The sequence below is a fragment of the Juglans microcarpa x Juglans regia genome, chromosome 5D, assembly GCF_004785595.1.
Source record: "Juglans microcarpa x Juglans regia isolate MS1-56 chromosome 5D, Jm3101_v1.0, whole genome shotgun sequence".
NCBI lineage: Eukaryota > Viridiplantae > Streptophyta > Magnoliopsida > Fagales > Juglandaceae > Juglans > Juglans microcarpa x Juglans regia.
In genome coordinates, this window is record NC_054602.1 from 9,896,613 (window position 1) to 9,913,034 (window position 16,422).

A 16,422-nucleotide genomic window follows, 5' to 3' on the forward strand; every position below is an offset into this window, starting at 1 on the left:
TATCTGATATGATATCTTCTTCATTTTCAGATCGTGTATTTAACATGGAATTGTCAGTCGCGGGATTCGTCATGAAGTGGAGTAAAAGCAGTTGCAATCAAATACAAGGGCTTTTTCCTTGCGGCAACAGCACCAACGGTTTCGCTCATGTCCAGATCCTCTGGTTTCGTCCTGCCTGGGAGTTCCCAATCGAAATGATACAGCAGTTGAGCAAGAGGAAGTTCAACATTGGCAAGACCTAATGATATTCCCGGGCAAATCCTCCTCCCTGCACCGAAAGGGATATATTCAAAGCTAGTCCCTTTGAAATCAGCTGAACTACCAGCAAACCTCTCTGGCATGAAGCTCTCAGCATGATTCCAATATGCAGGATCTCTTGCAATTGCCCATGCATTTATGATGACTTTAGTGTTGACGGGTATCTCATATCCATCAATTTCGCATGGCTCTGTGCATTCTCTTGGGATTCACATGGGAGCAGGAGGGTGTAACCTCAGAGTTTCTTGAATCACTAACTTTAAGTAACTTAGATTCCCAACGTCTTTCTCATGGACCTTTTTCTTTCCTCTGAAGGCTTGTCTTATCTCAGCTTGTGCCTTTTCCAGAACTGTAGGGTTTTTCATCATTTCTAACATACCCCAAACAATTGTGGTTGATGAAGTATCAGTTCCAGCAGAAAATATGTCCTGCAATGTAGTTGGAAATATTCATAGATTGTTCTTAAGAAAAAGAGAAACATGTTAATGACAACAAGTGTGAATGAACCCAAGAACTTGGGATTCAACTGTATTTTTATGAGCATGATGGCAGATATATATATATATACTAACCCAGATGACAGCTTTGATGTTCTTGGTTGTAATGGGGACCTCAAGGCCGCTACTTTGCTGAAGGCGCAAAAGAACGTCAACAAGATCTTCCTGCCCCTGTTCAACCATGCTAATTGCTACACTCATCTGGCTCTCCTTGTGCTCATGGATGATGCTCTCCACGATCTTGTCAATCTTCCGATGCATCTCCTCTAGTTTAGTTTTCATTCCAGTAATCACACGAAGATATTTCTGTGAAGGAAATAAATCGGCCAAGTCAAAGCCTCCTGCTGCAGATATTGCTTCCCTTGCCAACGATATAAATACATCAGGATCTTTGCATTTGCTGCCAAAAGCTGCCTTGCATACGATGGTACTCGTTAAAGCATAAATCTTTTCTGTAAAATTGATCGGTGACCCTGAAGATGAGCGGATGGACTCGATGAGATTACAAACCTCATCTTCTCGAAGAGAAGAAAAGGATTGGACCCTCTTGGCACTCAAGAGTTCCAAGACGCAAACTTTTCGCATTTGCCTCCAGTATTTACCAACTGGAGAAAAAGCAATGTCTGAGCAATCGTAGGTCAAAATCTTAGCTGCCAAAACTTCTTGCCTCTTCCCAAAGGCTAGGTCATGGGTCTTCATGAACTCTCTGGCTATCCTGGGGGATGTTGCCACAACTGCAGATACTTCACCCAGTTGCAGGTGCATGAGCGGTCCATGTTTTCTAGCCAGTTCTCGGAGAGCATGGTGCGGTAGGGATCCAACCAAGTTGTGCAAGTTCCCAATAAGTGGTAATTTCCAGGGTCCCGGGGGCAATTTCTGAACTTTGGCTGATCTTCTGCATCTCTTTAAGAGCCAAATCAAAGGAAGGAAGAGGAAAGTGGTGATGAGAGCCAAGGAATATTGGAGTGCCATGGAAGAAAAAGGTGAGAGAAGATCGATGCAGTAGATAGTCATCCGAAAAAGCTAACACAATTATTGCATTCCAATTATTGATTAGTTGGACCAAGAACTAAATATCTTTTTGTTACCCATATATTTGTTTTGGAGGTTGAAAGGTTTTGTCACAAGAAAATAATAGTCCTTTCAGGCTGTGTCAAAATTAGTTTACCTGCTATATAATACGAAGACAATTTAATGTTGTGTCTCATTCATGATGGTGATGACTGACTAACGATGTAACACCCGGGCCCAAGGTCCAGGTACAGATGAAGCCCAGCTCGGAGGACTCTAGTAAACGGCATCGTTAGTGAGTGTTATTTTTTTTCCCTCTTTGTTTTCTTCTTCCCGTCGGTTTCTTTTCTTTTCTTCTTTTGTTTTCTTTCCTTTCCCAGCTGTCCTGTTCTTCCCGAAAACCTCTCCATTCCATGTGCCTCTTCCCACATTCCTACGGTTATTCTCAGTCTCTCACTTGAAAACTTCCCTCACTGCATTTTCAACTACTCAGACTCTCTCTCTTATGCAGATCTTTGGGTTCATTCTTAGCTGGCGCTGCGTTTTCGTGGGCACTCGAAATCTCTTCGCCGTTGGCTGATTTTTTTTTTCTCCACAACGGTGAGCCATCGCTCTCTCTTTTTCTGTTTCTCTTTACTCTTAGACGATTTCATGATTTTTCTTTGGGTAATGGCAGTGTTCAGATCTTCATGGGTCTCGAAATCTTGTGCCATTGTCGAGTTTCCTCTTCGAATTCTTTCTTTCAGTAATCATCCATCCCATTCACTGATCTCACTTCTAAATTTGTAATTCTATCCCCTATTTTGTTTGCACACACACAGACCCCTTGTACGTCATTTTTTTTTCTACGACTTATTTATTTTTGTTTGTTTGTTTGTTTAATTATTTTAATTATTACGTTGGTGTGGTTTTTTGGGGTTAATGTGTGTGGCGTATAGAAGTGATTGAGGGCTGCCCGGGATGGTTTATGGACGGTGTGTACAATGGATGTTTGAGCCGGTTGTGTTGGGTGTTTTTGTGAGTGGCGCAGGTACTCAAGTTCTGAATTGTTGAACGACTAAAATATATGATGCTTGCGCTGAAGTTTATTTTGAAGGTTGGAGTTGATGTATTGTTTGTGTTATGTTTTAATCATTGGAGTTGCTGTTGTTGGTTTTGGAAATATCTATGGTTGGTTTGGTGTTGATAAAGGGTGGCTGTTTTGGGGTTTAAATGCAAATGGTTTGAGGAGAATACTGTTTGGGTTTAATTTTATGTTAGTTATTGAGTTAAGAGGGGGCTGTTTTGGTTTATTACTCAATAAATAGCAGCCTACTGGTTTGGTTTATTAAATGTTGGGTTTATGTTTTGTTTAGGTGGTGTCACTATTAGAGTTCCGACTCAAGGTGTCGATAATACACGGAAGTCAGGTAAGCGGGGTTCATATACTAGTTTTGTATAAAAGAAATGAAATGAGGTTGACTTTGAAAATAAGTATGTTTGTTTTGAAAAAAAAATCTGAAAACGACCTCAGATGTTTATTCTGCATATGCACAAATTCTATATAAGAGAAAATATTTTCTGTCATGACTGGTGTAGACATGAGCTAATTTTGTACATTTTATTTCTGAATTATGCAAAAGAGTGAATATGAAAATCTAAAAGTTTTTGTTATGAATAAATGAAAATATTTTAATTCTGTTTATTTCGAACATGTGAAATGATCTGAAACTATTCAGTACTTTGTTTTGATATGATGTGTCATCTGAAAACCTTGGCATGAAGTTTTGATTTTGTATATGAATGTGATCTGATTCCGATGATGTTCAGTTCTGTTTCTGTTAAGGCCCAGCCACGGGTATAATGGTGGTTTATAACCCTACCACGGGGGTGAAATATGATATATGACCCAGCCACGAGTATAATGGTGGTTTATAACCCTACCACGGGGGTGAAACTTGGTATATGGCCTAGTCATGGGTATAATGGTGGTTTATAACCCTACTACGAGGGTTAAACATGGTATTAGTCCCGATGTGATGCTATGAGATGATACAAATATAATGTTTCAGTTTGGATATGCCAATGGATTTTCTTTTTTGGGGAATAAGTTTGTCTTTCTAGAAATTTCGCTCTGATGTTTTGCACCAAGTTTTGGTTTATGCATTTTGAAAGTAAAATCGGTTGTTTCTACATTCTGAAAGAAAATGTTTTGGTTTAGTTTATTAATGTTATAAATGCTCATGTTTACATGCTAGTATATGCTCTCTGCTTGCTGAGTTGTTGATAACTCATCCCTTACTCTTCATAATATTTTCAGATGACATTGATGGTTCAACTGGGGATCAGTATTATAGTCTGTGGGCAAGATTAGCTGTGAATAGTTTAGGGTATCTCGCAATATTAGTACAGCTGCTGGATATTATTTGTTTATTGTTGATTTCAATGGATTTGGACAGTTTATGGGACTTATGTCAAATTTTTTTATTTTTTATTCTAGTTGATTATTTGAGACATGAAGAAAAATTGATATTTTATTTGAATTGTGATATTGAGGATTTGATTGTGACTATGAATGGTTTATTAAATTGAAGTGTTTACGATATTTTGAAGATTTGGAAGGATATATTCTTGGTTTAGGAAATATATTGGTATTGTTGGCGTTGATATTCAGGTTATGTGAGTTAACTCTCCGGACTTTTAGGGTCGGGGCGTTAAAAACGAGGCATAAAGTCATAGCTAATTTGGAGTAAAATATAAATGATTCAAGAACCATCTGGTGAAGAATAATTCAGTGGTCCCGGAGATGCAGAGCCAATTGAAAAAACAGCTTCATATTCTCTAGCCAATTGGAATTAAAGATGACTGGTCAAATCTACATAAAAATGGCATATCCCTAATCAAATTGAGTTGTTTAAGCTCATGAAGCGCAATTTTCTCAAACCCCTTTTGTTTTCATCAGTCTTGAATTCAAATTCTGCTTCTTGAACTTTCTGAAAAGAAGCAGAAGTTGCTGTGATGGACATGCTTTTCAGATATTTGTTTTGCTTTTAAATTTCTGGACAGAAAATGGTAGATTCAAGTTCTTGCAGCATACCACAAATTGTCAGCAGTGTGGCATTGGAACTCACCATTCATCGTGGGGACTTCGATCAGACTAACGAGCCTCCTCTGCTCAACTGTCAGAGAACTTCATCTAAACCAAATAGCTCGCATTCAGCCCTGGTCTTCAATAATGCAGCAGTGCTCATGAATGTTTGGGTGTTAACTAGAATGTTGAGAATGCATAGTTATTTATGACACTGTTGCAGGATATTCATGCAACTGAGAGAAACATCATCTATAGGGATGTAATCGGTCCTGTCCAGTTTTAGACAAAATCTAGGACCGAACCGGTATGTACCGGTTTTGTATTTTTCAAAACCGATTACGCACCGGTTACCCTCCTAAACCGGTACTTCCGGTTTCCGGTCCGGTCCGGTCCGATTTTTCGATTTTTTTAAAATGTAAGTTTTACAGTTTGTCATTAAAAAATTGTTTATAAAAAAAATTTGTCTATGGCAATTAGTTAATCACTAACTCTATGCAAATTATAATTGCATGTATGCTTGGATAAGAGAAGTATTACCAAAACATCAGCTAAGAGGCCGTAACCTAATCGAAAAAAATAAGATAAGTTATTTCTATGGTAAAAACTAGATGAAGAACCAATTATATATATATATATATATATATATACACACACACACACACACACACACATTCACCTCTCGTATAGCCTAGCTGTTTGCATCTCTCATGCATCAAGCATTACGGATTCACAAAAAGAGGTAGAGTTGGATGATAGATGTAAAGGCAAATTTAGAAATGGAAACAATGATTTTAGCAGCAGCCATATTGACAATTACGGATTCACAAAACCCAATCACAAAGCCCAATCAATCCAATCGGCAATCACATATTCACAAAAATCTCAATATCACAAAACCCAATCACAAAAATCATAATAAATCATAGTAGGATAGTATGTAATTTTTTTAAAAAAATACTTATCGTGGGGGGCCAAGGGCCAATTGACAAAGAGACTGAGATAGGGGCTGAGAGAGTTGAGAGAACAGAGAAGAGAGATTGAGAGCGACGACGAAAGAGTTGAGAGACGAGAGAGTGAGAGGCGGGAGAGTTGAGGGTGAGAGACAGAACGAGAGACGGAGAGGGCGAGCTGCGAGAGGCGAGGGGCGAGGCTGCGAGAGCAGAGGGCTGAGAAGTGAGAGACGAGCGGCTGAGAGGCGAGAGAGTTGAGAGTGAGAGACAGAGAGAGCTGCGGGAGAAAGTGAAATCAGTGAAGTGAGAGACGAGCGGGGCTGCGGGGGAAAGTGAAATCAGTGAATCACAGATTCACGAAGGTGGAAGGAGATGAAGTTTTCAGATAGACACATTTAGGATTTTCAAATAGATGAAAACGGCGCCGTTTCCTTTGGCCCTTTCCTATTTAATTCAAATTTAATTCTTTTCAATGTGTTTTTATTTTAAATGATAATTAAAATTTATATATATTTCATATTTGTAATACATTTAATAGATTATACTGATTTAATATAACTATATATATATATATTTGTAATACATTTAATATACTATAGTCAAATATTTTATATATTAGACTATATAATATATATATATATATTTGTAATACATTTAATATACCATAGTCTAATAGTATTAAAATTAGCATATTACTATAGTTATATATTAGTATTAGTTATAGTGATTTAGTATAACTATATTAGTATAACTATAACTATAGTCTATAGTCTATATTAAACTATTAGTATTAATTAAATAGTTATAGACTTATATATTAGTATAATTATAACTATATAATATATTAAACTATTAATATTAGTTAAATAGTTATAGACTTGTATATTAGTATAGTTATATATTAATATTAGTTATAAAATATATATTTAATATTGGTATTAGTTATAAACTTTTAGTAAAAACTTTTAGTATTAATAATAAGTATAACTATAATCTATAGTCTAAATTAGACTATTAGTATTAGTTAAATAGTTAAATAGTCTATAACTACTAGTTATATACTTATATATTAGCATAGCTAAATAATATATTAGACTATATAATAGTATTAATATTAGATTATTGGTATAGTTATAAGTTATATATTAGTATAATAGTATTAGTTATAACGATTTAGTATAACTATATTAGTATAACTATAACTATAGTCTACATTAAACTATTAGTATTAGTTAAATAGCTATAGACTTATATATTAGTATAGCTATATAATATATTAGACTAGTCTAATAGTATTAATATTAGTCTATTAGTATAGTTATATATTAGTATTAGTTATGGTGATTTAGTATAACTATATTAGTATAACTATAACTATAGTCTACATTAAACTATTAGTATTAGTTAAATAGCTATAGACTTATATATTAGTATAGCTATATAATATATTAGACTAGTCTAATAGTATTAATATTAGTCTATTAGTATAGTTATATATTAGTACTAGTTATAGTGATTTAGTATAACTATATTAGTATAAGTATAACTATAGTCTTAGTCTATAGTCTATATTAAACTATTAGTATTAGACTATTAGTTAAATAGTTATAGACTTGTATATTAGTATAGCTATATAATATATTAGACTATATAATAGTATTAATATTAGCCTATTAGTATAGTTATATATTAGTATTAGTTATAAACTTTTAGTATTAATTATAAGTATAACTATAATTTATAGTTTATATTAGACGATTAGTATTACTGTATTAGTTAAATAGTCTATAACTATTAGTTATAGACTTATATATTAGTATAGCTAAATAATATATTAGACTATATAATAGTATTAATATTAGACTATTGGTATAGTTATAAGTTATAAGTTATATATAAGTATTAGTATAACTATATATTTAATATTAGTATTAGTTATAAACTTTTAGTGATTTAGTATTAACATTTTATGTAATAATTTATAAATTATAATAACAAATTATTTCATATATGATATTATTTCATATATATAATTTTATATACTATCTATAAAAATTTCACATAAAAATTTATAATTATACATAATATATAAAACATATATATATTAATTATTAATATATATATATAATATTTTGTATAAAACTAATATATACAATAATATAAATATTATTTTTTTATATATATTTTTAATAAACCGGTCCGGTCCGGTCCGGAAAATTCCAAAACCGGAACCGGACCGGAACCAGCCGGTTTTTACATTATAAGAACCGGTCCCGGACCGGACCGGTTCAAAACCGATAAAACCGGTCTGATCCGGTCCGGACCGGTTTTCCTGTTCTAAATTACACCCCTAATCATCTATTACATCCCTCATCTTATCTCGCACTTGAGATGTTTTATTGAGTTATGCATAAGAAATTCAGATATAACAAAAAAGTATATGATTAGTCACCATCACATAATTAATCAAACAAATGGAGTGTATAGAGTTGTGACTACTTGCTAATGTTGCCACATCTTTACCGAAGCTGCGAATACACAATTTGATAAAATTTGTGAAAATGTTAATGGAAAATGTTAGTAGAATTTCTCAAAGTTACGTATAAAAGTTATTGCTCGAGTATTTTAACTTTTTTTTTTACTTAATGGTTAATGAAGCGACTATAAATGAAATTGTGTGTTTTTTTTTTTTAAAAAGATTGGCGACTATACATGTGCTAAATTAAATCATACTATATTCTTAGCTTAACTGTAATCATGATCGAATGTTCTTCCATATTATATTATATATCTAACTAATCGTGTGATATTATTCAATTAGAATCATGATTATGCGCGAAGATCAATTAATTAACTAAGGAGATACAATAACGTCACTGGAAAATTGCAGCTAATTAAACTGGGAATTATAATAGGAGGGCAGGCGACATTTGGTGTTGGGAACTATAACGTGAAGGCAACCAATTACGTACCAAGAATCTTAAAAGATGTAAGATTAAAACCCTGCCCAGGCAGGCATGCAGATCATACATGATTCATCACTTTTACAATCCTTGTTTACATGAAAGATCATGAATTGTCCAGCAATCAACGCTAAGATTCTTCATGAAGAAAATACTATATATCGGGAATAAATGATCATGACATTAACTAATTCAAGTACAGTGATTAATTAACAGTGCAGTGAAGGGTGAAATCCAGGGAGATCGATATAAACGAATTAATATCTGATATAATATCTCCTTCATTTTCAGATCGTCGTCGTGTATATATTAAATCTGGAAGTCAGCCGCGGCGAGGGATTCGTCATGAAGTGATCAAGGCGTAAATGTAGTTGCAATCAAATACAAGGGCTTTTTCCTTGCGGCAACAGCGCCAACGGTTTCACTCATGTCTAGATCCTCTGGTTTCTTCTGGCCTGGGAGTTCCCAATCGAAATGATACAGCAGTTGAGCGAGAGGAAGTTCAACATTGGCAAGACCTAATAATATTCCCGGGCACATCCTCCTCCCTGCACCGAAAGGGATATATTCAAAGCTAGTCCCTTTGAAATCAGTTGAACTACCTGCAAACATCTCCGGCATGAAACTCTCAGCATGATTCCAATATGCAGGATCTCTTGCAATTGCCCATGCATTTATGATGACTTTAGTTTTGACGGGTATCTCATATCCATCAATTTCGCATGGCTCTGTGCATTCTCTTGGGACCAACATGGGAGCAGGAGGGTGTAGCCTCAGAGTTTCTTGGATCACTAACTTTAAGTAACTTAGATTCCCAACATCTTTCTCATCCACCTTTTTCTTTCCTCTGAAGGCTTGTCTTCAAAGTTTTAAAAATAGTTTCGTATCGGCCGGTACGGCCGATATTTGCCGTACCGGCCACTGAGCCGGTACAGATATTACCTGTATTTCGTACCGGCTTAAATACCGGCCGGTACCGGCCGTTTCGGCTTAAATTTCGGCCTTCATTTTTTTTTTCATTTTTTCAAACTACAAGTTCATTTTTTGACCCCCAATTTAGACTAGACTATTTATAATTTATATATATGTATGTATTTATATATAATTTATTCATATATAAACTATTATTTTAGAATATAATTGTTATATATATTTTATATATATAATTTATTCATATATCGACTATCCCGAAACGGTACACGAAACGGTACTGGTACCGAAATATTTCGTTCCAGTGCCTTGACCGGTACGTCATCCGGTACGGTATTCAAAACATTGCTTGTCTTATCTCAGCTTGTGCCTTCTCCAGAACTGTAGGATTCCTCATCATTTCTACCATAGCCCAAACAACCGTGGCTGATGAAGTATCAGTTCCGGCAGCAAACATGTAACATTCTGTATTTTTAGTGTATTTTTAATTGAAGAATTATTTATTATTAATTTAAAAATTGATTCTCTTGTTTTAAAATTTTCAGATTTTAGTGGGATTATTTTTATGATTTTTAAATTGTGAAAATTAAATTTGACATGTTTCCTTAATATTAATTATTGTTATGCATTTAAATTTCTTTTCATATTAAATTAACTTCTTGTTGGATTTAATTATTTATTTTCATTTTAATCACTACATTTGAATTATTTTATTGTACTTGTTGTTTTGAAATCGTTTCCGTTGGATCATTTTGTGACCCAATATATGAGGATTGGATCTCATTTCTTTTCCTCAATTTTCTCTTTCCTCTCTTTTTCTCTTATTCTTTCTTTTTTTTTTCTTCTTTTTTTTTCTTCTCCTTCCAGTTCTCTACTGCGCGGCACCTCCTCCCTCTCTCTCCCCGTGCTCTTCTCCTTCTCCACCCCACCAATTTCAGCCCCTAACTCGCCGCCGATAGCCCCAACGTACCACACCAAGCCGCGGTGCTCTCTTCACTCCAGCGCCGCCGTCGTGCCACCATTTCTTTACCACTTCATCCTCGACCTCCTAGCAACCCAATGCACCCAACCTCAGCTCCGATCCGTCACCGGTGAAGCACAACCAACCCCATTTCCGATTTGAGTATTTTTGGTCTTCAACCACCCTTTGCGCCGCCACCCACGGCCAACCACCACCATCACTAGCTTCACTGATATCCCTAAACCCTACCCTATCAATTTTGGGTCTTGGTTTGTCTCTGTTCAAAAGTGAGTTTTTGAGACCTATGGCCACAGTGTATTTTGCACTGTTATGTTACTGTGCCGCCATTTCTAGCACCTCCGTGATCTTTCAAAAATTATATTATAGCATTGTAAGTATTTTCTCAAAGAACTTTTGAGATTTAAATGTATTTTTGCGCTAACTCATATTTGCTGTGAATTGGTTGGTTGTGCCGGACTGAGTCCGAGGTGTAAGGGGGTCGGTTGGATTGGATTATGGAGTTGTTTGTGTGATTGATTTATGATGTGAGATTTATTAGCAGTTTCGGGTTTAAATATTGGTGTTTTGAGTTTGACGTTGGTTATGGTGGATATTAATGATTTTAGAAAGTGGTGATATATTTTGGAATTATGAAGGTTTTAAGTTTTGAGGAATTAAAATAGGTTATTTTAGAAGTTTAAGCTTAAATATTGAAATATGTAATTGATTGGAAACTTACGGAAATTACGTGATTATTTTCTAGGTGACGATTTATAGTCGACTCGACTTTTTTGAGGAAAATTCTGAAAAAGCTAAGAATTCCAAGTAAGCGGGGTTCCTATGCTAGGTTTTATACGAATTATTGAGACTGATGTTGACCTTCTGCAAACTTTGCATATTTTGTGATGAAATGAAAACTTGAAAAAAATCAATTTCGGTCGTTTATTTGCATCACTCATGAAATCTGTACGGAAAAGAGAAAATATTTTTCTGACATGCCTTGTGTAGACATGAGCAATATTTGATATGTTTCTGAAATATGCAAAAAAACAAATATGATATCATTGAGATTTTTTTTATACATGTGATATAAAATGATTTGGATATGTTTTTTATCAAATGGAAAGGATATGAATATGTTTCGCACGTGTTTTGATATGATATGGATATGATAAACCTTTGGCATACTTATCTATTCTGGATCTGATTCTGAATATGGTTCTGATATGATGATACTAGTTCACGTGATATGGTTGGTACCACCATGATATGATATGATATGAGTGCAGCCACTTTGAAAACAAAGTGGTCTTTTTACGTATTCTTTCCTGTGTGCACACTCGGGGCTCTGAGATTGAAAAATGGGAAGTTCACCATATGATACTGCCTGGTTTGGTCACCGGGGATAGCACAACCCTACCACGGGGGTTAAACTTGGTATATGACATGATACGATATGACATGATACGATAAGATGAAGATGTTCAGTTATGTTATGCCAAAACGATTTTGAATATGAAAATGATATTTAATATGTACAGTTGGTTTTCGAACATGAAAATAGTTTTTGAATGCCAAAAATGTCTTTGATTATGAAATGGATATTTGAATATAAACAATTGGATGTTGAATATGAAAATGGTCTTTGAATATGGAAAGTATCTTTAAATATGAACAGTTAATTTTTGAGTCTAAAAAGTCTGAAAAGTCGCTCTGATTTTTTGATAACATATTTCTGAGATCTGCATATAAAAATATAATGTTTTGTTTCTGCATACTGAACTTTCTGAAAATGGCTCATGCTTGCACGCAAGTATATGTTCTCTGCTTACTGAGTTGTTGATAACTCACCCCCTCTTATCTCCAATATTTTCAGATGATTTGAATATTCCAGTTGATGATCAAGAATATGGAGCATAGGTAAGAGGAGTTAAGAACAGTAGTTTAAGTATAAGAGGTTTGCATGAGGATTGAGGATTTTGTTATTCAGTAAGTTTGTTGCGTTCTGATGATATGAATTGTTGGGAGGTTGATGTTTTTATTAAGACTTTGTATTGTCTTGGATTAATTATACTGAAGTACTTGATGTGAATTAATGAGTAGTTTGTGAGATTGAGAAAAATTTGATTATGTACTATGTGGATGGAGAATGATTTTTAACGACATGAGTTAACTCTCTGGACCCTCGGAGACGGGGCATTACAAAACATGTCCCGGAATGGAGTTGGAAATATTCACATATTGTTCTTAAGATAAGAGAAATATGTAAATGACAAGTGTGAATCAACCGAGGAATTACTTGGGATTCAACTGATCTTTTATAACGAGCATGATATATATATATATATTGAAAATTCTATACACCTTACTAGCAGATTACATTACTCTATATGTGTGTGTATACTAACCCAGATGACAGCCTTGATGTTCTTGGTTGTAATGGGGACCTCAAGACTGCTAGTTTGCTGAAGGAGCAAAAGAATGTCAACAAGATCTTCCTTCCCCCTTTCTACCTCGCTAATTGCTGCACTCATCTGGTTCTCCTTGTGCTCATGGATGATGTTCTCGACGATCTTGTCAATCTTCCGATGCATTTCCTTTACTTTAGTTTTTATTCCAGTAATCACACGAAGAAATTTCTTGGAAGGAAACAAATCGGCCAAGTCAAAGCCTCTTGTTGCAGATATTGCTTCCTTGGCCAACGATATAAATACATCAGGATCTTTGCATTTGCTGCCAAAAGCTGCCTTGCACACGATGGTACTCGTTAAGGAATAGATCTTTTCTGTAAAATTGATCGGTGATCCTGAAGATAAGCGGATGGACTCGACAAGATTACAAACCTCATCTTCTCGAAGAGAAGAGAAGGATTGGACCCTCTTGGCACTCAGGAGTTCCATTACGCAAACTTTTCGCATTTGTCTCCAATAATCACCAAATGGAGAAAAGCAAATGTCTAAGCCATCGTAGGTCAAAATCTGAGCTGCAAAAATTTCTTGCCTCTTGCTAAAGGCGAGTTCATGGGTCTTCATGAACTCTCTGGCTAACTTGGGGATGTCGCCACAACTGCAGATACTTCACCCAGTTGCAAGTGCATTAAATCCAAAAATAAAAATAAAAAATTAGAAAATAACTTAGTGTTGGACCCGAGTATTACTGGAGAAGAATATAAATAAACTGGATTACTACAATTATTGCCTTCCAGTTATTGATTAGTTTATATATTATCGATCTTAACAGCAGTTGATACGAGATACCCAATATCTATTTATTTCCTAAATAATTCTCAAAAACAATTATGTTATTTTGTTGGGGCACGTCATCTTATTGGGTATTAATCTTATCTTAAATTTTTATAATAACATGATTTGAATTCATGTGATATCAAATGATATGTGAATAATAGTAAAAACAAATAATAAAATATTAAATAATAATAAAAAGTAATGATAAAATAATAAGTAGTATACCAGAAGAAAAATAATCTTTTGCAGCGATTTTCATTTTGTTACAAATAAAATCGTTGCAATAAGTAACTATTTGCAGCGAAAATCAAATGGCCGCAGCTTATTCACATCGACTTTGAATTTAAACTCGGTCGTCCAATCACTTTGTTAGTTGCAGCACTGAAGAAGAATCTTCTGCAGCCTGCACAGCTGCTGGTTATAATGGCCATCAGGTCTCTCTCTCTCATGCATGTGTTGGCATACATTTCCTGACAGACTTTTGTTTTTTTCTGAACATACTGCTTCAAGTCTCGTCATCTTGAGGCATATCCAGAACAATTGTTTGTTGTAAAATTTTGGGTTGTTGGCAAAGGAAACACGTTTTGCCCGTGTTGATAGCCATCCAGTTGATCCTGGAATGGGTAATAACTTGTATTAGATTATAGGTGAACACTTACAGTATGTGCTTGTATCCGGACCTCATTAAGTCTGGGCCAAGAATGGTTGCAGATACTCTGCTTCATCCTTAATTTTGGTCTGCATCAGATGGCCATGTGGGATTGAATAAAAAAAAAAAATGCAATCATTTTGTTGTGTTCTTTTTTCCAACTCTAGTCAAACAAATAAATAAGAGTCCATTGCTCATGTGGTTTTGCTACCAATGGATGTCTCTAATTAGAGTGGCAAGAGAAAGAAGTTGAGTAGTAGCCAGTTTTGTGGGGCTATGTTGTGCAAATAAATAAGAGTCCAGTTTTTTTTTTTTTTTGCATTCTTTTGTACTCTGTTTTTTATCAAAATTTCCATGAGTTGAAGGGTCATTTACTTTTCATTCTATTTTTGCTTTGCTATTATTGTACTTGACATATTTTTCTTAGAATGCAAACTTTTCTTTTTGATGCATGACATATCTGATAGGGATAGTTAATGATGAATTTCACAACCCTAGAGTGGTTTTGGGTGAGAGCTCATGCAACTTATGGAATTCCCAATACATTTACTATATTTTCCATCGCTTCTTACAAAATTTGTCTTTGATATTGTATATTACAGTTACAGTTAGCATGTAATGGTCTTAGCTATAGAGGTTTATATCAATAGGTCTTGTAGAGCATACCAATTATAAAGGTAGGATCACACAAGGGGATTAGGGTAAATAATAAATAGTGCGAATTGGAGAGAACAACTATCAAGCAGAATGCTTTCTCTAGTTGGTTTGAAACTGTATATTATAAAACACAGTCGATGCCTATTTTCATGAGATAGTGCTATATTCAGATTTGTGTCCTATTTACCTCCCAATTTCATATTCTTTTGAAATTCTATCATGGAGTATATCTTATGTTCCAAGACTTCATGTCTGTGTTAGGGTACAACTGCATCGCCACAAAATGAATCAATCCTATATATATATTCGTTGGAGCTAATGGGTTGTCATTTGTGTTAAGGAGATCATGTGTTTTGGTCATATTAGTAGCTCATAATTTTGGATCTGTTTTGAGTATGTAAAAAGAATATTAGTACAATCCATAGTGTAAGGTAAAATTGTGAAGCCTGCAAAACTTGAATGTGTATTATATTTTTTTATGATTGGTGTTTTTGTACATTTTTTTTAAAAATATAAAAATAGGCCCAACATGGAAACATCCTAATGACAAGGGCGTTTTGGGAATTAATCATAAACATGAATGGCTCATTAGGAAGGCTGAAAAAATAAGGAATTCTGTGAGGGAAAAGTCTTTTTGCAAATGATTTTGTGCACCAAATTGCGCATTAATGTTAAATGTAAGGTATTCATTTAATGAAACAATGCGAATCGAAGAAGAAAATGATTTTTGTGAGACAAATGACCTTATTCTTCTCTAAAAAAAAATTTCACCGGAAAATAATGCTAAATATAGTAATGGAATGAATAAGTGTCTTGTAATCTTTTTGAGAAAGTGTAGAGTCCATTAATAAAAAATTAATTCTTTTTTATGTGAATCTCATATTTATTTATTTTTTTAAAGAGATTGGATAGCACTTGCGGATATCACGATTGCAAATATCATTTCTTAATATGAAATTACAAACATCTAGACCAAAACCATGCGACAAGAAGAGAGTCCATACTCATCGACAGAGAAGGGGACATGCGATGGAGCAAGGAGCTGGGCTGGTCGAGGACTAAGGCAGCGAATTTATATATATTTTTTAATCTTTTCGTTAAGAATATTTAAAAACTACTTCAAAAAAAAAAAAAAAAAAAAAAAACTCATTTGCAGTGTGCATATTTGGGTGGACAATTATTGAGTCCTGCACTACGTCTACTTATTGAGTCGAGTTCTAAAAACTGCTCC

General features: G+C 34.5%; 1 protein-coding gene and 1 pseudogene across 1 annotated transcript; both read right to left on the reverse strand.

Moving 5' to 3' along the window:
• Positions 1-53: 53 nt before the first annotated feature.
• On the reverse strand, positions 54-1,727 carry LOC121265659 (annotated as a pseudogene).
• A 7,376-nt stretch (positions 1,728-9,103) lies between these two features.
• Positions 9,104-13,737, reverse strand: LOC121266011 (premnaspirodiene oxygenase-like). The gene is given in 4 exon segments (XM_041169697.1): positions 9,104-9,608; positions 10,024-10,138; positions 13,048-13,689; positions 13,692-13,737. Coding segments are annotated over 4 exon segments (1,308 nt in total).
• Between the last annotated feature and the right edge of the window lie 2,685 nt (positions 13,738-16,422).